Source organism: Equus caballus, chromosome 17 (genome assembly GCF_041296265.1).
Source record: "Equus caballus isolate H_3958 breed thoroughbred chromosome 17, TB-T2T, whole genome shotgun sequence".
Classification (NCBI taxonomy): Eukaryota; Metazoa; Chordata; class Mammalia; order Perissodactyla; family Equidae; genus Equus; species Equus caballus.
Genome location: NC_091700.1, coordinates 69,302,436 through 69,325,167, shown reverse-complemented (window position 1 = coordinate 69,325,167; position 22,732 = coordinate 69,302,436). Strand labels below are relative to the sequence as shown.

General features: G+C 37.7%; 1 protein-coding gene across 50 annotated transcripts in view; it reads right to left on the bottom strand.

Annotated features, from left to right (window-relative positions):
- The window catches only part of LMO7 (LIM domain 7), a 188,674-nt gene that overhangs the window by 34,553 nt on the left and 131,389 nt on the right, over positions 1–22,732 (bottom strand). For 16 of the 50 annotated variants that reach the window (XM_070239906.1, XM_070239909.1, XM_070239916.1 and 13 more), the window contains 8 exons: positions 20,303–20,501; positions 16,283–16,535; positions 15,065–15,343; positions 13,009–13,725; positions 11,997–12,026; positions 4,077–4,194; positions 2,251–2,393; positions 520–952 (listed from right to left, as the gene is read on the bottom strand). In XM_070239906.1, coding sequence (XP_070096007.1) covers positions 520–952; positions 2,251–2,393; positions 4,077–4,194; positions 11,997–12,026; positions 13,009–13,725; positions 15,065–15,343; positions 16,283–16,497 — 1,935 coding nt within the window. In that variant the 5' untranslated portion in view covers positions 16,498–16,535; positions 20,303–20,501. Of the gene's footprint in view, positions 1–519; positions 953–2,250; positions 2,394–4,076; positions 4,195–11,996; positions 12,027–13,008; positions 13,726–14,576; positions 14,781–15,064; positions 15,344–16,282; positions 16,536–20,302; positions 20,502–22,732 lie in introns of all 50 variants that reach the window. The other 34 variants (XM_070239890.1, XM_070239891.1, XM_070239896.1 and 31 more) reach the window with 4 other exon arrangements.

Below are 22,732 nucleotides of genomic sequence, written 5' to 3'. Positions count from 1 at the left end.
TATATATATATATATATATATACACACACACACATACATGTATATATATTTTGAACCATGAGACACATTTTAATAACTACATTCAAACATATCAAGTTCTAATGAAGTGGGAAATCAGGGAAAATAGAAATTCGTACATAAGCATCTGAAAACATTTAGGTTAAACCACATGAAATTGTTACTTTGTAGGTCAAAAAGAACTGACTACTGGCAACTTCATATAGTTCAACCTAATACTTTACAAAAGCTGTACTTGAGAAAATATGACACTAAAAAATAAACGTTCTGCCTTAGAAGAATGTAGCTTATTCGTTCGTTGAATTTAAAGTTTAATCAATTCTGGATTGTTGCTGTATTGTAAGTGTTAAATATCTATTGAATCTAAATTGGCTAAAATAAAACTGCTTTATATATGTTATGTACATTTTACACATCAAGCATATATAACTCAAACTTCTGCACAAGTTCACTGACATTCTGCTCTTGAGAACTGAGTAAGTGAGCTGGGAACACATTTACCGTGTAGGATCTTGGGAGTGATGAGATTCCCCTTGACTGAGAGCCAAAAGGTCTCGGTGTGACCACAGATGTTAACCTGGCTGTATCAGCTCTCTGGTAACTTCTGGGGAGAGAAGCTGAAACTCGAGTCGACTCCATCTGTGTACTCAGTGAATGCAGAGAAGACAAAGTGGATGGGCGTTGTTCTTCCACAGAGCTTTTGGAAGGAAGGTGAATTTCAGCTATTATAGTGTTCTCTCTTCTTGCAGAAGTTGTAGAATCTTGTTTAGGAATTTCTGTAGGATAAGTTGTTCCCTTCTCTTCTACCCTTTCACTCTGGTAACTTTCTTCCGACATAGCCAATGTAGGGGGAAATGTTTCCTCATTCAATATATCATCAGAAGAATATATTCTCCTCCTCGATGTAATTGTAGACATTTGGTTTCGGGACTCCCTTAGCAAAAAAAAAAAAAAGCAGACCACAACCACAAAGTTATGCATTTTGCACACAGAGGTGAAGAGACAGATGTCATTTTGGTAATTAACATATAAAATGGACTGAGACTACAAAGACTACTGGCTTCACACAATAATCAATATAACATTAACAGCATATGAAGACAAATACATGCAATTTCCTTTTATGCCACACTAAGATTTTAAGAGTTGACTTTCTTCTTTAAAGAGACTTTCAGATACTTCAGAGGGTTTTTTTAAATTGTAAAGACATTTTAATAAGGGAATCAGGCTATTTTAATAGATTATTCACAAAATTTTATCCACAAGTTTATAACTCTTCTCAAACTAGCACACTAGAAATATAACTAATTGTCTGATAATCAATTTGAACCCTCCAAAGATGTAGATTCCTTGACAGTTGTTTGAGTTTTCCTCTATACAATTTATAATAATTTAGTAAAAAGACCACAAGAGACTCAGACTTCTGTTAAGATCAAGTCAGCATATGATTTCATATAGCTTGATAGAATTTACACGGACAATTATTACAGATTAAAGGCACCATTCATATCTGTAGACAAGTTGATGAAACAGTCTCATTGCTACCATTCTGTAAGGAGCACCTTTCAAGCTAACCACGTTGCTTTTAAGTGAATGAAATTGTGTTTACCACTGGCTTCCTGGGTACAAAAGAGCTTTGTTTAATTTCACCTGACAGTACATTTCCTTTTTGACATTATCCTTAAAGTGTATTTGCCTCCTCCCTGACCTGTAAATACCCCAAGGTGTCACATTGTAACTGTTCTACAGGAAAGTTTAAATTGGACCTTTATTCTGTTATGTTGCAATGCAAAAAACAAACCCTCATATTTATGTTTATATAGTTTTCCTTTAAAATATAATTTTAATTGTTCCACTAAACCATGAAAAAGAAGTTTGTTTAGTTAAGAGTGGGAACTGGTTTTATTTGACCATTCACTCCTAAATTTACTTTAAGAGGAGAAAAAGTTTATTTTCTGCACCAAATATAGCCAACAGCACTCAATTCTGCATGTAAATATACAATGTAAAATGAAGAAATTATGCACACCTATATTAAGCATTCATTTCTTTTGTTAATATAAGTCATTATTATAGAAATACTTTGCTTTTTCACTGCAGAGCAAAATGCTAAAAGTTTCATGCATATTTGATTACAGTTTAATATTGGTGCACACCTATATTACACGACACTTACACAAAATATTTCTAACACTGGTATCTCCAACCATGAGATGCATTCAGCCTTATTACCTGTCCTGCATCATTTCCTTAAACGTCTTGGAACCTCTCTCAGACTTCTCAAGGGCCTGCTTTTCAATTTCTTCCCTCTCTTCTTTCTTCTTCTGTAGATCTGAAGTGTAGCTTTTTCGACGATCTTTCCATTTTGCAAGGTCCTGAGAGAAAAAAATCACATCAACACAGACAAACCTGAATTTCTACACACCCGTTCTAGCAGTGAGAGTGGCCAGACTATCCCATTACATCGCTCAAACTACTCACTCCAACTTGATGCCAGGGTGCCCTAATTTTGCTTTTTATAGCCAGCGTTTCTGTACCAAGCCTTTATCTCATGTGTCTAGAAAACCTGACCTAGTAAGACAGACCCCATTTTTGTTTTCCTGCCTCATTGCCCATTTTCACAAAGAATGCTAAATGCTTGTAATTGGGTGCCAGGTCAGAAAGATCAGGAACTGGTTCAAATTCATTTTCATCTCCCTCCAATAATCTGGCTGTTCTGTGAAATGACATGTCTCACTAGTAAAACTGGAACAGAGACATGATTGTAATGGTTAAACATAGATGCAGACTCAGTCTTTCATTTAACAAACACTGAGCTCGGTCCCTGCTTTGAGGCAGGGGACTGTAAACACAGAGATGAATAGGACGTGGTTCCCCTCAAAGAATTCTCAGTATAGAGGGAAAGACAGACATGTAAATAGAAGTTCAATAACGAGTGTGATAGATCGCACAGGAGAGTAGGGGCCCGAAGGAGAGAGAGTGGTCAATTCCACCTCAGGCAGGGGAGGGCAAGCTTTGGAAAGGCCAGACTTTAGCACACGATTTCAAAATAGGTGAACTGTAAGGTCAGGGCAATAAGGAAGACCACGCAGGAACAAGTGGACACGATTTCCCATATTCCCAGGAACAGAAATCTAAGCCAGCTGGATGATCTCAAGACAGTCAACATAACTCAGCTTTTAAATTAGCCCTAGTACTTATTTTATAGTCTCAATACTTATTTTCATACCAAAACAGTCACCATGTACTTTGGCAAAGTGGCATTGAATGACTGTTTCTTAACAATTTAATTGAGTTCTCAACTAAAAGAGGGCCTGGAATTGAAAAATGTAGTCAAGGCAGGGTTTTCTTCCCTATTTCATAGACTTTAATCCCTTTGAAAATTAAAATTTACTATCTCTAGCCCTTCTGTTCATGCTACCACTTAACTCATACCATCAAGTTGTCCTCAAACTTCTTTGGGTTTGCTCTGTATTTTCCTTACACTCCTGTAGCTTATAACAATTACCCCTTTCAAAAAAAGGTCAAGCTTTTTTCCTGCAGGGACAAAGCTAAAGATTAAGTCTATAGCCATACAGACATCTGGATGGAACACAGCGCCAGGAAAACATCTAATTTAGATTCATATTAGATAATACTTTACAACCAAAATATTACTCCAAGTTATTCTTATTTCTTCCCAAATCTCCTCGATTAACTCTAAGACCCTTTTCATCCCTCCCTGTTAATGCCAAGACTCAGTGCTAGACCCCCTCTGCTCCTCAGGTACCCCTAAACCTTGAGCAGTCTTCCTTTCACAAACATCAGTTATAGTCATGCCTCAGTTCAGCAAGTAAATAAGTTAACTATACTCCAAGGAAGCAGCCTCACATTTTTGAGAACTCACTGAGAATATTAGAAGATAAACAGCCTAAAATATGCAACAGTAAGGGGCCAAGAGAGTTTACAAATCTTTTTAAAGGAAGTTGTCACATTCTCTAGAGAACTTTAAGAGTAGCAAAGAGTCAAACAAACACCCTCTCCCAGTCTTCCCATCTCCCAGTACAAAGGATACTCACATCCTGCCATTTCTGATCTTGTTCTTTCAATTGCGATTTTATTTTCTGCATCTCCTCGTAACGCAGCTGACGCAAGTGCTGAACATCCTCTGCGCTGACATCACTCATGGACTTACTCCTGCAACAAAAATACCCACGGTAACCAAGGTTCACATGACCAGATTTAGGGTTAAAGCTGGAAAGTTCAGCTTATATTTAGAAATTCCATCTAAATTTCTGCTGTACTACCTAGACGCTTTAGTGATAATATCACAGAAATAGCACTACAGAGATAAATGGTGTTTTTCCAAAACGCAGAAACAAGAGCCTAACACTCAACTCTTTCGCAAAATGGCTAAATGAACCCTGCACAAGTCTGAAAAACATAATCCAAAGTTCATATTTGGAGTGGTCCGTGCCTAAAAGGATTACTTTAGAAAAAAATAATAATTAGTCGTCACTAGAATCATCCCTTTATTTTCCTATCTCCCCAAAGATAATCTTTTAAGGTCTGGCTGCCTTTTCTAGGCACTTATTAAATAATTTAATGATTACCTGATATTTTCTCCTCAAGTTCAATACCATGACAAATGTGCTGCTTCTCAAGGATTCTATAAGCTCTGCCCCACTGCAGCACTGGACTTTGTTCTCAAAGCACCACAGCTTCTACCAGCCAGTTATAATAGCACAACTTCTACTGTCCTTTTATTATTATTACTATTATTAAGGCAGCTTTCATGTCTTCACTGTGTGACACCTGCCATAGGTATGTCCTGAGGATGAGCTCTTGAAGATCTCAATCTAGAGTAGAAACTAACGAACAGAATGAGGTATTGGACATGAGGCATAAAAGAGCAGGTAGGAATGAGAGAAAGGGCTGTTGAAGGTGGGATGCCCATAATGCTGTTTCCTACAGACCTTTCCAAATGCACTTCCGATTTTATTTCATTGTAATTGATGCCACTATTAGTCATTTAAGTAACTCTACATCTCCTTCTTGGGCCCCTAAACTTTGCCTTCCCCAAGATTTTGCCATCATCACATTTTTTAATAACATGCTTGCCCTTAGCTAGCTCAGGAATTAAATTATAATCTCTGTGCAGATGACTCCCAAGTCTACAGCTGAGGACCAGTCCCTCCCCTTTGACTCAATTCCAATTGCTTGTTAAATAAACATCTCTGGGGGCTGGCCCCGTGGCCGAGTGGTTAAGTTCACGCGCTCCGCTGCAGGCGGCCCAGTGTTTCGTTGGTTCGAATCCTGGGCGCAGACATGGCACTGCTCATCAAACCACGCTGAGGCAGCGTCCCACATGCCACAACTAGAAGGACCCACAACGAAGAATATACAACTATGTACCGGGGGGCTTTGGGGAGAAAAAGGAAAAAATAAATAAATAAATAAAAAATCTTTTTTAAAAAAAAATAAAATAAAATAAACATCTCTGTGGGGATATCCTCAAGGCAACTGAATTGTAGAAGGACCAATTGAAATAATATCTAGAAAAGATTTTGTAAACTGTAGCTCACTAAACACATGCCTATTGACGACCTAGCCAAACTCAGTCTTGTCCCGAAACCTGCTTTTCCTCTTGAGGCTGTTAATGGTGTTACCTGCCCTCCAATCATCCACGTTTGAAACCGAAGAACCATTTTTCACCTTTGCCTCTCCCTTCTCCTTACTTTCAATTAGTTATCAAGTCCTCTTATTCAGTGTCTTTTTCTTTCCATTTCTGTTGCCAACACCCTAGATCAGAGCACAGTCAGCTCTTACCTAGACTTCTAAAGTAGCTTAAATTATCACTTAGCCGTCAGATGCAGTGAAAGTCTTTCCTCAACTGTTCCCTCCAACTCAAAAGCCCCCACCAATATAAATGCCTTTTTAAATGCCACTCATTCCCCAGGATCCCTGTGAGACTAAACTTTGGTTGGGTATATGCAACTTCCTCTTCATTCTCCACTTGGAAGTCCACCAGACAACTCAAACTTGTCACAGACCAAAAACATGGTTGCTCACCCTACAACCTGTTCATCTTCCATCTTCCTTATCTCAATAAAAGTCAACTCTATCCTTCCATACTATAGGCCAAAAATCTTGGGATCACCTCAGATTCCTCTGTCTCACACATCACAATTGATCCCATCAGTAAATCAGGTCACTCTACGTTCTCAGTACATCTAAGATACAACCACTTCTCACCACCTCTGCCATTACCTCTGATCCAAGCCATCATATCTCCTGGTTGGATTATTGCAATAATCAGTCTCCTTGTTTCTACCTCTTTCTGCCAAACAACATATTCTCAACACAGCAGCCAAAGAGATCTTTTCAAAATTGCACTCAGATCATGGCGTGCCTCTACTCAGCACCCACCAGTTTCTTCCCATGTCACTAGAGTTAAAAGCAGTTTCTTCCAAGACCTGTAAGGTCTGACATGACCTAGCCCCTGCCTACAGCTCTGTACTCATCTCTTGTCTCACTCCCCTTAATTCATTCTGCTCCAGACAACTGGTTTCCCTGCTCATGCTCAACCTCTTGCTTCTCTCCTTGCTCTTCAATCTGCCTGGAATGCTCTTCACCCAAATATCCACATGGCTTATCTCTCACTTCCAGTCACTGCTTAAATGTTACCTCAGAGTTTCCTGCCCTGACCATCCTACAAGAAATAGCTAATGCCCCTCTCTCCTGGCTCACCTTATCCCCGACTCTTTTTCTCTGTAGCATTTATCGCCATCTGAAATGTACATATAGGTGAAGTGTTTGTTCATATCACCTGCCTCAACCTGTAATACTATAAAGCAGGAGTTTTGTCTGATTAGTTTGCTGCTATATCACCTGTACCTAAAAGAGGGCCCAGCCATGGTAGGTGCTCACAGATACATTCAGGATCTAGATAACATTCTATCACTTTGATAAAGTCTTCCTAGCTATTCAATGCCCGAAGTGGTCTATGCTTCTCTTAACTCCTCTAGTGCTTTACCTATACCTTTCTCATGGTATTTAACACTCAGCATTATGGTATATGTAGTGCGTGAGCTTGTGTGCGTGTTTGGCTGATCTCCCTCACAAGTTTCTTGGGAAGAAAACGCATTAACACAGCAAAAGGCATGCAGGATATATTCATTTAACATCTGCGTTAAGAATAAGGTATATTTTATCATTTAATCAAGCAAAATAAACTAAACAGAATGTTTCTAATTTTTTGTGAGAAATTATGACCCCTCCCCAAAGTTTTATAAAGAAAGCTTTTTAGGATTTATTAAGAATAATAAGGAATTACATATAGAATATATGAGTACATATATGAAGTGATATGTTGTTGATCTAGCAATATAATATATACTTAACTAGGCGTGACTGTATATAAAGCCGATCTATGTGATTCTGAGAACATAAATTCACTGAAGTCATAACTGCAAAGAATAAGGTTATTTGAGCTAATACAATAACAGACTTACTAAAAAGAGGCAAGAAGAATTTTTCAGGACCAAGGCATAAGAGGAATCTGGATACCCAACACAGGAGGTTACATAGTTCCAGAACAAAAATGGAAATGCAAAGATTTTAATCTTTAGGGGGCGGGCGGAAGGCTAGATGGTATCAAATGATCCAGACTCATCCATGGGTGCTCATTTAGCCCTCGTCCTCCTGTACCGTAAAAACCTTAACATATTTTCAGAAAACATGTTCATCACGGGCAGAGGTTGCATCATCCTCCTGGTAGCCCACAGCACAGAGCCTGGCACGCAAGAGATCCTCAATATGAACAAAGTGGACCAAACACCATCCAAAGTAGACAAGTCCCTGCAAATGGCAGGAATGTGAGCTCCTTTTGTTCCCTAGGGTATATAAAGTTACCTATATAAAGTCTGAGCACATTCCATACAGGCTGAGCCAGACATTGGAATAGGAAAGGAGGCAAGGGTTCCAGACCTGGCAGTGGCACCAATGTTCACCTCAGCCTAACTTCCTTTAACTTATCTGAGCCTTGATTCCTCATCTGCTAAGCAAGGGAGGGATTGTTATGAGAAAGGGGTAAGGTTATGTTGATTGCATTTCAATAACTATCTAGTGCTATACACCAACTATTCTTAGTAAGGCAAATATGATTGCATGGAATCTCCTGAAAACTAACTCCCAAAGCAGTTTCAAGTAAGAGAGGTCACCCCAGGGCACACTGATAAAATCTAGAACTTTCTGAGTGCAGGAGTCTTTCAGCCAAAGCATGAGGAATTCTTTCCTTCCTTATCAGAGTTAACAGAATAATATTAAACTTCTGAGGGTTTACTGTGTGCCAAAAACACAGCCAAGCAGTCTACATGGATTATCTCATTAGATGAAGCCCTAGTCCGGTTCTACCACTCACTAGCTGTATGTCCTCAGGAAAGCTGCAATTTCTGTTTCTCTCTCCACATCTCAAATGCATATAATACCTGTCTACCTCACAGAATTGAGATAGGCACCAGAGATAGTCCCAGCAAAATTGTTTGGGGAAACTATAAAGGACTACACAGCTCTAACATGTTTTGTAGAATAAATTAGTATTCATTGGCAAATCACAATTCTCTTACAATTCATTTACTTGCCACCTTTGTATTTCCTTATGTGGAAAGGCTCCAATTCAGAACTGCATTTGGATTTTTTCCAAAGGACACATGTCTAACGTTGCATTTTCAGTTGAATAGAATTTTTTAATAGCATTTAGGATAATGAGAGGAAGAAGGAGAAAGTTTAAGGGAAAAGATATAGATTATAAAACAAGGTTACTACTCCCACAATGCTGACCACCTACGACTCTCCTGGCACTTTTTGACTCGTGTTATGATGTGTATTATTTTAGAACTCAATTAGGAAACTTACATATGAATATCTAAAGAATAAGGGATCAAAATTTCTTAGCAAAATTTCTTAAATATAAACTCACTGATAGTCTTATACAGCAAGTAGAAATTACATAATACTAAGTTTGGGGTCCCCCACTTTCAGGGGAAGATATGAATATACTTACTTATACACCTCTAAATATATTTTCATTAGGTGCTGTGGGAATTTTGAAGAGTAATCAATACTAAAACCTGGGTAAGAGGCTCAAGAATTACAATAAACTAGAATGATAGACAACATAATAGAGATTTGCATTTATAGGTTTATAGTCTAAATCAGGGTGTCTGTACAGCAGCACTATTGACCCTTTTGGGACAGAAAATTATTTGTTATAGGGGGCGATCCTGTGTTTTGTAAAACATTTAGCAGCATCTCTGGCTATAAAAGCACTAGATGCCAGTAGCAAACCTACCAGTGTGACAATTAAAAATGTCTGCAAACATTGCTGAATGTCCCCTGGGGGCAAAATCCCCAGAAAGTAACTCACATTGGCTTTATTTTCCCTTCCTTTTTGCTGTCTTATGTGTACTTATAATTCCACAGAATCTTTTGGCCAAAACCTATAAGTGAAATATATGTGTCTTAGTTGTCTTTGATTGCAACTTCACCTTGAAGCAATGTTCATTTCCTGTTGACACTAGCAGTAGATTCAATGGCTTAATCATATTATAAAATTATAGCTATATACCCTTACAACAAATCTGTAATAACAGCTTCTGCCAAGGGGTATCATAACCAAATTTTCATATGTCATGGAACCATACAGACACCAATCCTTGCAACACAAAAGCACATGTGAGAAATGACTGCCACATACAAAGCGTTTTGCTAAAAATAAACAAAGTGACAGGTGTTAAATGCAAAATAAAAAGCAAGCCAGAAATTAATCTAAAACTTCAAAAGGTAATGCACATTTTTCTTTAACCTAGTCCTTGCCAAAAAGAAAGCATTCATGTTATAGGCAGTTATTTTTCAATCACAGGATGTTGGGCCATAATGATTTTCCAAGTAAGTATGCCAAGCTCGACAACATACATTATGTCCAGAGAAATATCACTTGTTTATAAACATTTATGAACAAGTTTATAAAAATGAAACAAGTTATAGATTAAAAGCCTATACTCAATCCAATTCAAATTTTTTGTTTTCATTGCAGATGAATTTAAGAAAAATATTGGTAACTGATAGAATAGAAAAAACATCCTGTTTAATAGGTTTTGATTGCAAATGGTCTAAAATGCACTTGAGTTTTCTGAAGACATATTCATACTACTTTCCATTATTTGACAAGTCATGCATTATTCATCAGTCTCAATTTACAGACAGTCTTGCTTTGCTTTTGTTGTTACCTTGGCACTAAACTGCAAGGGGAACAGCCTTTACAACAAGTACTGTACTACACTAACAACAATCTTGAAATAGTCTACAGGAGGCATTTGCTGCTGTTCGCTAGAGCCCAGAAAAATCCTTAGCTTTCTGAGCTTTGGCATTTAGATTTCTCTCTTTTCTTAACCCAGTCACACAATATATCCCTAAGGAGGAACAATGTCTCCCTAAAGAGGAACATACAGTCATTGAAATAGTTCTAGGTGTTTGCATTTCCATCAAGTACTTGTACTCAGGGTACCAACATCCCTTTAAGAAAAACAACCTGCTTACATTATAAAGTCATACTTAGTTAACAAATGAAAATTCTTTTTCATTTGAAGTTATTTAAAATGCTTGAAGCTGCAAAGAGATTCTTCATTAAGTTAAAACAGCTTTCCCATGATGAATTGAGATTAGCAGATGCTGAAGCGTCTCGTTAAAAACAGCCTTGTTCACCCTCACAGATGAGAATGCTTTAAGCACATGAGGAGCTGGATAGCGGATAATGTGCCTTTACATGGCACATCGAAAACATGCTCAGAGCCTGACTTTTAAAAATCAGTGGCTGAGTAGCATTTGCAATTAGTTGCCCATGGCTCAATTAGACCTTTGACATATTGATTTAAATAGTGTAGAGATCTTAGAAGTTACTAAAACTACTATCAAAATTACCAAAAGCTATCAAAATGAGAAAATCTTAGAGATAAAATAAATCCCAGTTGGGGAAGATATTTAGCTACTAAGGCTTAGACAAATTAAAATATTTGGCATACTTAAATTCTCTTCTTCTGTCTCAAAAACTAATATCTCTACAAAGTTATAAAAGTCTGGTGGAAAACATTAAGATGTAGCCACCTGGTTATCCTGCACTAAGAATGAATGATTCTACATACTTAGTGTGTAGTAAAAAGTAAAAGTATTTACTTTTAACTCAGTTATTCAAGAAACAGGAAATACTTCCAGAAAGTTATTTATGTATTTTAAGTCTACCAGGTGACCAGAGTTAAAGAGCAGGCAAAGATCAAGAATTAGTTATAAATATAGTCCTTGCAACGATATTGGAAACTACCAAGATTTTAATTTCTGCCGTACTGGAAGGCAGATTTTGGCTCTATAACAGCCATGTTATAACTTTTTACCCTAATCAGCAATCCTGAAAATGTTTCTAAGTCCTACTAAGGGAAGGATAATACTCCTCACCATCCCAATTAACAAAGTTTCCCATGAGGTAAGAGTTTATAGATAATGGCAACTGCAAGCATTCCAGCCTTAAAGTAAATGCGAATATTCTTTTTATATCATAGATTTTCTAAAATATAGTTATTTGGGCTTTAACATCCAGAATTTTGGTCTATGTAGCAATCAAACACCAAAATAAATATAACTAATCTTAGACAAGGGCTTTTATTACTTTTAATCAACTCCTTAAAAAAAAACAAAAGGGACTGAATTTTAAACTTCTAATAAAATAAAAACTATTGCTGTCATATAGCACTTCATGCAATGGGCACTCAGACACACAAATATCGCCATTAGATGATAAAAATAAGAAAAATTTCCTATTTTTTAAATCTCATGCACAGTGCATAGCATCCCCATTTAGTGACATGCCAGGAGAGAAGTGCAATGACACATTACACAAAGGGCAAGCAATATGCAGAGTTGTTTTTACTGTAAACCACAAAACTTACCCATTCTCACCATAAATCTTTTGAAAGAGTCTAAGAAATCAGAAAACCAAAAATTAAAAGTCATTTTTTCCAGTGTGTTAGTTTCTAAATGATCAACATCTTTAACCTAAGAGTCTAACCAGGGATGAACAAATCTCAAAAGGTTGCTGTTTCAGTCACATTCTTGATCATATCTCAAATTCTCATTGATCTCATAGCTCAAGGAATTCAGATTAAGCAAGATAAAGGGGTTCCTCATTTACTTTGAACCAACAAATCCATAGCAAAAAGCTTCCTGTTGTCAGGAACTAATGAAGTTAGATTTAGATCTACTAATTTTATGCAACGTAAGTCATATTTGTCCATCCCCAAGTTCAACAAACTGAACATTCATCAAAACGGCCAAGTCGCACAACATAAATGCAGACACTATTATCAAAATGGCCATAATTACATACATGTAAAATTTAGCAGACAGTAGATAACATTCATGCATTTTAATAAAGTTTGCACTGAACTTTACGCTATAAATTTAACGAGTCACACGTTGATAGTCAAAGAAACCCAGGTCAAAAAAAAATCAAGACCGAATTAAATGAAATTTGCAATGCCATATTTTAAAGAAAACCTTTACAAAAAATAATATACTCCAAAATATGAGCAACATATAAAACCAAACTACAACCAGACTTCTTCAGCAATGCCTGGACAGGAGGAATAAAAGTCTGTAAATATAATTGGAAAACATTTTCACGAAACATGTTGCAGAATTATACCAGTCTTCTTTAAGGCCAAAGGCAGGGTTTGTGTATAACCTTCTTAAGCAGGCCTCAAATAGATGATTTAGAGATGTGCAAATATGGAATTGCACTTTTTCCACAAAATGACTAAAGGTTTCTCAAAGCAAAATCAATTTTTATAAGATGCTTCAAAATGGCACATGACATGCAGAGTTGGGCAATGATGTCATTTTCTCACAAGTTACGCAAGACCATCCATTACAAGCAAAATCCTTGCAGAAACACACTCTGACCTCTCAACCATCAGCCGTTTCTTGTGCCTAAGCCTGCTGGCCTCCCGGATGGCCTCCCACTTCTGTAAGTCAGCCTCACTGCAAGGACCAGGGGTGAAACTGATGGGAGAAACAGTAGTTCCCAGCTTCCAAGATTGGATCTTACGAGCCAGCATGTCATCTTTCTTCTGACGATATGAAGGAACTAATACTCTACAGCTATTACTTTTCTCTTTAGATGGGCATGTCCTTTCAAGCACACAGAGAAATTTTGCTTGGATTTCTGGAGGAAGAGTCCAGGGTTCAGGGAACGGCACTGGTTGGTATCTATCTGGGGCCCCTGACAGAGGCACCTCTTTCTTCTGTGCTGGAATTCGGCGAACAATCATATCATCTTTTTCTAGATCTGGAAGTACAAGTTCACCTTCTCTACACTGCAGAATTATATCTCGTTCTACAGGATCATCTTGCTCAGAAAACCTAAAGTCTTCAAAAGCCCGGAGAACACATGGATTTGCATGGAAAGCCCCAGTCCTTCTGACAAAGAAATCATCATTCTCTAAGTCAGGATCCAGGGCTGACATCCCGAGGTCATCTCTTCTATACCCTGGTACATAGGAGAGATTCTTTCTGCGTGTTATGAGCCTTGGGCCAGCAGTGGGATCAATTTTGATATTTGCTTCAGAAGACAAGATGTCATCAGAGTATGTTTGGAGGGCCTGAAGTAATAAAAACTGACTGAAGCATAGAAAAGAAAAAGGAAGGGAAATCTTATTAAGTTTGGAGAGAAAAGGTAATTAGGTAGCAGACCAACTAGCCAGTTACTATGGGTGAACTATCTTAGGGGGCCATAAGAGGGACTCTCACGTGGCAGACAGACCAGGATTTAATGCCATCACTCGTGACCTTCCTGGATACCATTTAAAGAAACAAGAGCAGAGTGTACTCCTCGGGAAGGGTGGGCACCATCGAGGCCAAATGATGGGGCTAGAACACAGACTGAGTACTCCTCCCTGAGACACACACACATAACCTTCTTGCTTTCACCCCTTCCTCGTTCCATTAAACACAATGACCTAATTCCCATCCCAGAGAAGCAGCAATGATGTTGGAAAGTTTCAAGAACTGGTCATCAAGCACCTTGCAATAGGTACAGGTAGTCAACAGAAATTTAAAAAATAAAATGCTCTGAAGCTTTGTGAAAGACCGTGATGAATCTTTTCTTGACATTTTCCCACCAGACTTGGCCATCACACTCTAAAGTTATTTCCTTTCTTCACATCTCTACACATAGCACAACCGTAAAATTAAGTCAACTTACTAAAGAGCATTTTAGAAATGGTTTTCCAAAAGAACTCACTATGCCATGTCTTACACATTGTGCTAAAGAAGATTTAATGCTACAGACTTCCAATCTTAAATGCTCACACAGAAAGCAATATGTTATATCTTATGCTTTTATACTAAATATTAAGTGAATAAGGTTTCATGATTCAGTGCATCATGGGCAGAGATTAATGTAGCAGCAGAAGCTGGCACATGGGTCGCAGGCCAGACTTGAAGCAGGTAGCTCGTGCAGACAGGTACACCTGGGCTCATCCGAAGCACCACTGGTTCTCCCGGCTGCCTGGGCGTCCCGGGAGGCTACGGCTCGTTTGGTAGCCAGTTCCAGCAGGAGTGAACGTTTTTGGCAGTTGCTGTCTAGCCTATGCTTTGCTTTTTGTATTCTACTAAAAATGGCAGAGCTTCCATCAGAGCCTGAATCCTCATCCTCAGAGTCTGAATTCTTTCTACTGTGGAGTGACACAGAGAAAGGGAGAAGGAAGAGAAGAAGAAAGATTGGAGAAAAATATAACTACTAAAAATAATGTCAAGCTATGACTACAGATAGAAGACGGCTTTTTAAGATGCAGATCCTAAGGTTTAATTCTAAACAGAAATTTTTTCCAGTTACAGAGGTTCTACTGATGTTGGAGGGAAAATTAACCCTTCTTTCTAATAAAAAATGCACATAGAATGCACCCAGCCAGGGTACAGAATGAACGCCAGAATAACAGAAACATGCACAAAGACAAACCTGAATCCCTGAAATTCTTTATACCATGGTCTATACGTTTCCCTCTTTATTCTTTTCCAGTTCACATCTTCAGGGATCCAACATTTGGGAAGAAACTGATCAAAAGCATTCCCTGGGTGTGGCATGATCGGACTTAGCTTTCGCACATAAAGATCATCCTTTACAGTGTTGGGTATGCTTGCCTTTTCTTCTTCCTCTTCCAAATAACAAGAGAAGTTTGAAGTTTCTTGTGCTGTTGGCCAGTTCTCCACATTTGTGCCCCATGTTCTCCTCTCATTACTGTTCAAAATATCCAACCAGTTAAGTTACTGTATGAGCAATTTGTGACACAGAACACAAAAGGCATGCTTTCTGGCTCACAAAGTTTACACCACTGTGAAGGAAGCAAATTAGTTCCCATTCTCATCATTACAGCTCCTAGAACAAAGTTAACGCATTATAACAGCATTTCATTTTAATTAGAGAATAGCTTGACATACAAGGGCCATAAGATGTGTTAAAAGAAAGAGATAAATCGTAGACAATTTGGGGTGTTACTTTACATATCAAAATCAACAGCATAATAGACATTCCAATCCAGGAAAAATTTTTCTGACCTCGTCAGTTCGTACATCCCAGTGACTAAACGGTCAGCAGGAGAAAATATTTGTGAACAAGAGTTAAGAGAGATGGTTTTCGAGAGGAAATTCTCAGTCCTCCTTTTCACTTGGAATCTACAGTTGGCTAAGTCATCCAAAATTACATCGGGCAACATTCATTCATCCTTGGAGTCCCAGCCACTTTCAGAACCACACACCTGACAGGAAGCTGGCTTTGAAAAATCACACTCTGCTCTGCTAATTTGATGGGCAATTAAAGGATTCTTTTTGTGTCCACTGCGATCAATCAAGAAGGAAAAAAAAGGGAAAAAATAACACAGCAGGGCTCACAATGAACAACGTAAGTCACCCAGTAAGCTGAAAGATACCAATAAGCCAAAAGCATACATCTAAAAACAAGAACCGGCAAATTATACGCTGACGTTCTAAAATGGAAGAAATATCTTCAAGATATGCATGACTAAAAATATAGGTAAGAAAAAGTATTTTCATTAGTGAAATTGAATATATTATCTATGAAATACAGTTTAGGAACTATTGCTTTCACATTTAAATATCCCACCAAAATCACACAGCATACTGAATTTTAAAACTCAATCATCAGATAACATCCCAGTACCTTGGAAATGTTCCATCTCCTTCTGGATAGGCTGGGCTCGCCCAACTCCTTCTGTTATCCTCATTTTTGTCCAGCTTCTTCTTCCTCAAGGGTGCCGGCACATAGGATGGCTGTCTACTTTTGTTGGGTAAAAAACGATTGAACGGTAAAGCAGACTTTGGTTCAATAGATGAAATCCTTCGATAGGACATATCATCTTTATTGTAATTCTGCATTTTGAATATAAATTCAGAATCTGTGTCACTTTCACAACCTATAAAAAAGACACAAGAATTTGCTTTACTCTCCAGATTATTCATCTAACTGAAACCCACACGGCCTGCCTGCTCTGTCTTTCCCTTGGAAACCCAGGGCTCTACTGCTAACTGCGGAGAATATTTTTAGAAATCTGTCATGAAGTTGTGATAAGATCCATTAGGAGGAACTGGCTTTGCATACTGGAGGCGCATGCGGTACATTCCTCTACTGTGCACGTTCTAAGCAGAAAAAGTCCCAATTTACAGCTGAACCCCTTTTCTTCTCAATCTTCCACGTCCTCATGATTTTGCACAAAATCTGTTGATGGAATACATGTGAATAAAATCTAGCAATTGAGCCAAAGGCACCTAAAATGAGATTTAGAAGTAACTCAAAGGAAGGGCCGGTCCAGTGGCCTAGTGGTTAAGTCCACGGGCTCCACTTCAGTGGCCCGAGGTTTGTGGGTTTGGATCCTGGGAGCAGACCTATACCCCTCATCAAGCTGTGCTGTGGCAGCATCCCACATACAAAATAGAGGAAGATTGGCACAGATGTTAGCTCAGGGACAATCTTTCTCAAGCAAAAGGAGGAAGATTGGCAAGAGATGGTAACTCAGAGCCAATCTCCCTCACCAAAAAAAAAAAAATTTTTTTAAGTAATCTGAAGGAAACAGTAATTTAAAATAAGGCATGTGCTCATCTAAAATTTCTCTGAGGCAAGAGATAAGGGAGGACATAGAAAGAAAAGTGAAAAGCACAAGATCACAAAGGGTTTGATAGATTCTTGTGAGACCCCTATAAGCAAGAATCATAGGTTGGATACAAGATTGGACCAAATGACTTTTTTTCCTGTGTAGATCATTATATTTCGATTTCTGTGTAGATTACGTCATGTTCACCACCCAAAGACTAATTACCATCCATCACCATACACATATGCCCAGTTATTCCTTTAGCCTCCTCTTCCCCTGCAGCAAATGACTTCTCAAGTCCCAAAATATCAAGTCTCACGCCTAACCATGAACATAAAACTCAAGGCTTTTTCTGAAGGTGGCTATGGAAATACAGGGGACCTTGGATTTTGATCCAAAACCATTTAGACACAAATTTGAAAGTACACACTTTATACACCTCAAGGTCAGATAGACACAAATACTAATCTGTTCTCTTAAAAAAGTAAGTCTGCTCATTTAAAGATACAGGAAGAAAAGAAGGTAAAAAACAGCTTGGTCCAGATCCAAGCTGACTTGTCTCCCTTTCCTGCTCTTATTTTCCTCCTGCCTCTGTGTATTTGTAAAGAAAGTTTGCAAATGTTGCTTGCCTCCCACCAGGGCTCTCTCAGAGGCTGACTGTGCACAGTACTGAGTGCCTTAGCCACAAGCTCTCACAGAGAACACCTGCAGGGTTAACCTGAGCTCAGGGCGGTCATGTCCCCTCCCTCCTGCCTGGCAGGAATCTACAGTAAATAACATTCAGAGTAGTCTACAGGAAGCGGTTTAACACACAGCTCTGAAACCGTGAGACTGGAACAGGGTAAAGGCGAGTCAAGGCAAAAAGGAAAAAAGTACAAGCAGCTATGACCAGGAGGATTCACAGTCAACCTGGTGCTTCATTCTTAATGCCTCCTAAATAAAAAATACATTTTGGGGGGATAAGAAATGTCTCAATGATTCTTGCCAAAATTTGCACATGTAAAATTTTAAATACACAAAGAGATCCCTCTGGCATGTAATTTTAAAGTTAAAATCTTTTTTGAGTCCAGTACAGTACTCTGCAGAGTAGGCAAATATTCTTGATAAGGTAAGAGGTTTCCTACAAAACTAAGGAATTTGACTTTACAATACTATTAACCTGGAAACATACTCCTAAGCTGTGATCACGAATTGGGAACTAACAACCTGGTAGGTAGCAGAATTTCAATACAGTGATCACAAAGATGCTTTATCCTGGTGGTCCCAGGCTTTTCATTTTCTTCTTCCTTATTTGTAATTACCATAAGTCTTCACTTCCACACTCTCCAAGCAAGGTCCACAACTCCTTTCCCAAGATCAGGAAGCCGTGTGACAATGACCCTCTGCTTTTCGTCACATGTACCAGGCACCCAGTCCAACAAGCATCTGAGGATAGGACTTTGATCCCACCCCACTGTGCCACTGCTTTTGAACTGACTGAAGTGTGTATTCTCACATGCCTTCAAGTTTTATCCCTTTTAGTCTTTATTGGCCAGATATAAACTCAAACATCGCATGTTTTAGGTTATTCAATCAGGACAAAGTAACACAGTGGGTTGGGAATTTTGGCCTCTGCTTTTACAAGTTTAATCACTCAGATAAATTATAAACTCAGATTCATTTCCTCAAAACTACTTTAATGGTCGTCTGGGCTATGAAAATGTCACACCCAGATAGCAAACAGCCAACAAATGCAACAGTAATTATAAAGGTTAACTCTCTAATAGCCGTTCACTTTTTAAATTTTTCAATGCCACTACTCCTCTAAAAGCTAAAGAACTTGGGGTTTTGTTACAATATTTAATTTTATTTTATTTTTGAAAAACAAACTCCTTGTGCCTTACTTGTATGTGAATTTATATCAGAAGAACAACAAATAAAGATTAAATTCTAGTTAATGATTGCATGGTGAAATATTTAGGACAAGTGTAAGATACTCTGAAGTGCCTCAAAAATAAGATAGATAATTAACGCATAGAGAGAGAGGTAAATATGTGCTAAAGCGAGCTCAGTAAAATGTTATGGTAGAACTAGGTGGCCGGTACATGGGTCTTCACTATAAAATTCTTCGAACTTTGCTGATGTTTGAAATTTCTTATATTAAAAACATTTGGAAAAACATTTTAAAATAGAAAAGTAATAATCAAAAATAAGCAAAGTAAAATCCCTAACATCTAACACAAACTCACAACCATAACACTCAACTTTTTCATGTTGGGGGTGGAAGCACAGAAACATTTCAAGAAACTTTACTCGTGGTTTCAATCTAGTCAAATTTGAATTACTAGAGGAGTAGAGTCAGAAATTTCTCACACCACCCAATAGCCACAGGAAGAAGACTTGCATTTAAATAACTGATTTGACCATAATATGCAATTTTGAAAGAAAGTTCCTTCTCACAAAAGAATGATTTTCATTAACATGTGCTTTTCACACTCTGTCCTGGGTCAGCTCTGACTCTGACAGAAGTAAAAGATGTTTTCAACACCACACTAATATTGTTACTTAATCTGTCAACGTTTAGCATAATATTCTATCATGATAAGACAATCATTTCTTCTCTTGGACACAGATACTTATAAAAATATTTTTCCTGTTTTTCGGTAAGAGAAATTTATCTTTGGGGGAAAAAAGAAGGGAAGAAAGACCATTATTCAGGAACTACAAAAGACTTTTACAGAATTTTATTTACTTTCTTTTTTATGTTTAGATATATCAGTTAATAGGCCTCATCTCATATACACAGATTATTAAACTTGAATCTGGAAAGAAAATAATCAGCATAGATTATCATTGATAAAACAGGTCACAGTTAACTATTTCCTCCCCAGTCTTCTCTAAAAATGGAAGAAAAAAGAAGTGAAACCAATACCCCTCTAGTGGTGAAATAATGAAGAAGGAAGGAAGGAAACCCCAGTCTCTATGAAAATCCACTTCCTGGTGAAATTTTTGCCCAAGAGCTTTTGCTCCATTTTTCTATTCTCTCCTGTTCCCAATTTTCTCTTAATATGTGAACAAATAAAAATAAAATGACAGTCAAGAATACAACTCACCTTCACGGCCCCCTCTCAGCGTGATATCAGAGGAGCAGCTTGTGAATGACCTGGACCCCAAAGAGTCTAAGCTTTCGAAAGAATCTTCTCTCTTATAATTGCCTGAAGCAGCAGGAAATTCTCCCCGTTCAGAACACCAGATATCACTGTAGCCACTGTCCCTGCCACTCCTTTTCAGACAGCTGGAGTCTTCAAGGGCCTAAAGAACAATTTTTTACAGAATAGTAAGTTGGCATAAACTTCCAAAAATGTAATCAGTCATTACTTGTTTGTTTGCACAGCTCAAGTCGTGCTTCATTTGCTAAGTCAGGCAATGAGATTTCTTTGTTAAACATAAAAAAATCTGATAAAAATCAGTACATAACTCTGTAAATGTTTTCCCACAACTAATACTTGGCACTTGTGTCACAATAAGGAGGAATTCAATATTTAATAAAGTAGCATTGTTTATTTAAAAATAAGGAAGGGGGAACATTTTAATAAAAGAAAAGGTAATAATTAGAATAACATTCAAATGCTAAAATCAATGAATACTTACTGCCATCTGGTAATAAACACGAAAGGAGTAAAGAGAAAAGTCAATTTTAATTTTGATATCCAAAAGGAGATAAGTTAATAAGATTACATTAGCCTACCTCTGGGAAATATTTGGGGTGGTTTATGTTAAATGAAAAATCATAACAGTTAAAGTTCTTTACAAAAAGTTTAAAAAGAAAGAGACAGAGGGACAAGGACAGTAGGCACACACTTCACAGAACTCATTTATTTTCACTGATTACGAAACCTAAATCTGAACCAAGGAAAGCAGACTTGTTTGCTGACATACTTTCCCCGAGTCTAAATAAAATAGTTGTTTGGCTCATGTACGAGATACACAGAAATATGGCAAATGTTATTAACGATAGATTTATAAATTATATAGAACTTACTCAAAATAAGCATTTTTAATTAACATTCTTCTATGAAAGTTAAGCGCAAACTACAACTGGACTTGCTAAAATTAGGATTTAAGTAAAATTTATAAAGCCCTTAGCATATCCCATACACAGAAATCAATGAGTATCTAAAGTCTTCTTTTTTTTTTTTTTACAGTTTTATGGGCGTTTTTTCTTTTCTTTTCTTTTTCTTTTGAGGAAGATTAGCCCTGAGCTAACATCTGCTGCCAATCCTCCTCTTTTTGCTGAGGAAGATTGGCCCTGAGCTAACATCCATGCCCATCTTCCTCTACTTTATATGTGGGATGCCTACCACAGCATGGCTTGCCAAGGGGTGCCATGTCCACACCCGGGATCCTAACTGACGAACCCCTGGCCGCCGCCGAAGTGGAACATGCGCACTTAACCGCTGAAGCACCAGGCTGGCCCCTAAACTCTTATTTAACATGGTGAAAGTAATTTTGTCAGTGTAGAAATCAGGAATGTACTTTCAGATGAATTTACTAATACAGAAACAGTTTAAAGAACCCAGGAATTCCTAACAACCAAATGTAATATGTGAACTTTGATTAAGTCATGATTCAGATAAAACAAGCTATGAAAGATAGCTGGGAGACAATTGGGAAATCTTGAATAGGGACTGGATATGAGATAGTGAAAAATATTTATGAATTAAGTATAATAGACATCGTGGTTACGTGGAAGAATATTCTTACTCTTAAGAGATGCATGCTGGGTATTTAGGGCTGAGATATCTGCAATATACCTTGAAATGATTAGGTAAAAACAGAGATGGATAAATAGATATGTAGATCGATAAAGCCAATATGAGAAATTCGATAATTGAATCAGATGGCACAATTATTGTACTATTGTGCTTTTCTTCCTACTTTTTAATTATGAATATTTTCAACATATGAAAAAGTCGAAGAAGGTTTACAATGAATAATTAGCAGCTGTCTGGGGCATACGTTTGGCTAAGACTGGATCTGTCAATTCATGGTTAGATTGTTTGAGAAGCATGTGAAGCACCAATAAGGTCTATGGATTTATGTGAGATTTCATATGCTTTAGATGAAACTCTGGCATTAGAGTTGACATCCTGTCATGAAAATGCAAACGCCTACCTTGGACCCTATTTCCAAACAGATGGGGAAGCTGAGCCTAGTGCTGGTACAACCAAACTATATTCTCAAAATTTTTGAATTTTCACGTTTTTTTAACTTAAAAATCTAAATTTTTGATTTTTTAAATTTTAAGTAAATCTTTAGATCCATCAGTTTTCTTAGACACATATCTTTTGAAGCCTTAGAGTTCAACACGCTGAGAGACGATTTTTGACCTCATAAATGTTAAAGTTACTGATGACGAGCCACTTCAGTCATAAAATAAGCCACGTCCAGCCCTGGTGCCCTTTTTCCTATGTAGATGATTTCACTCTGATAATTCACCTGAAATGAGTCACCTCCAACTTACAGGATGACTCAGATGCAAA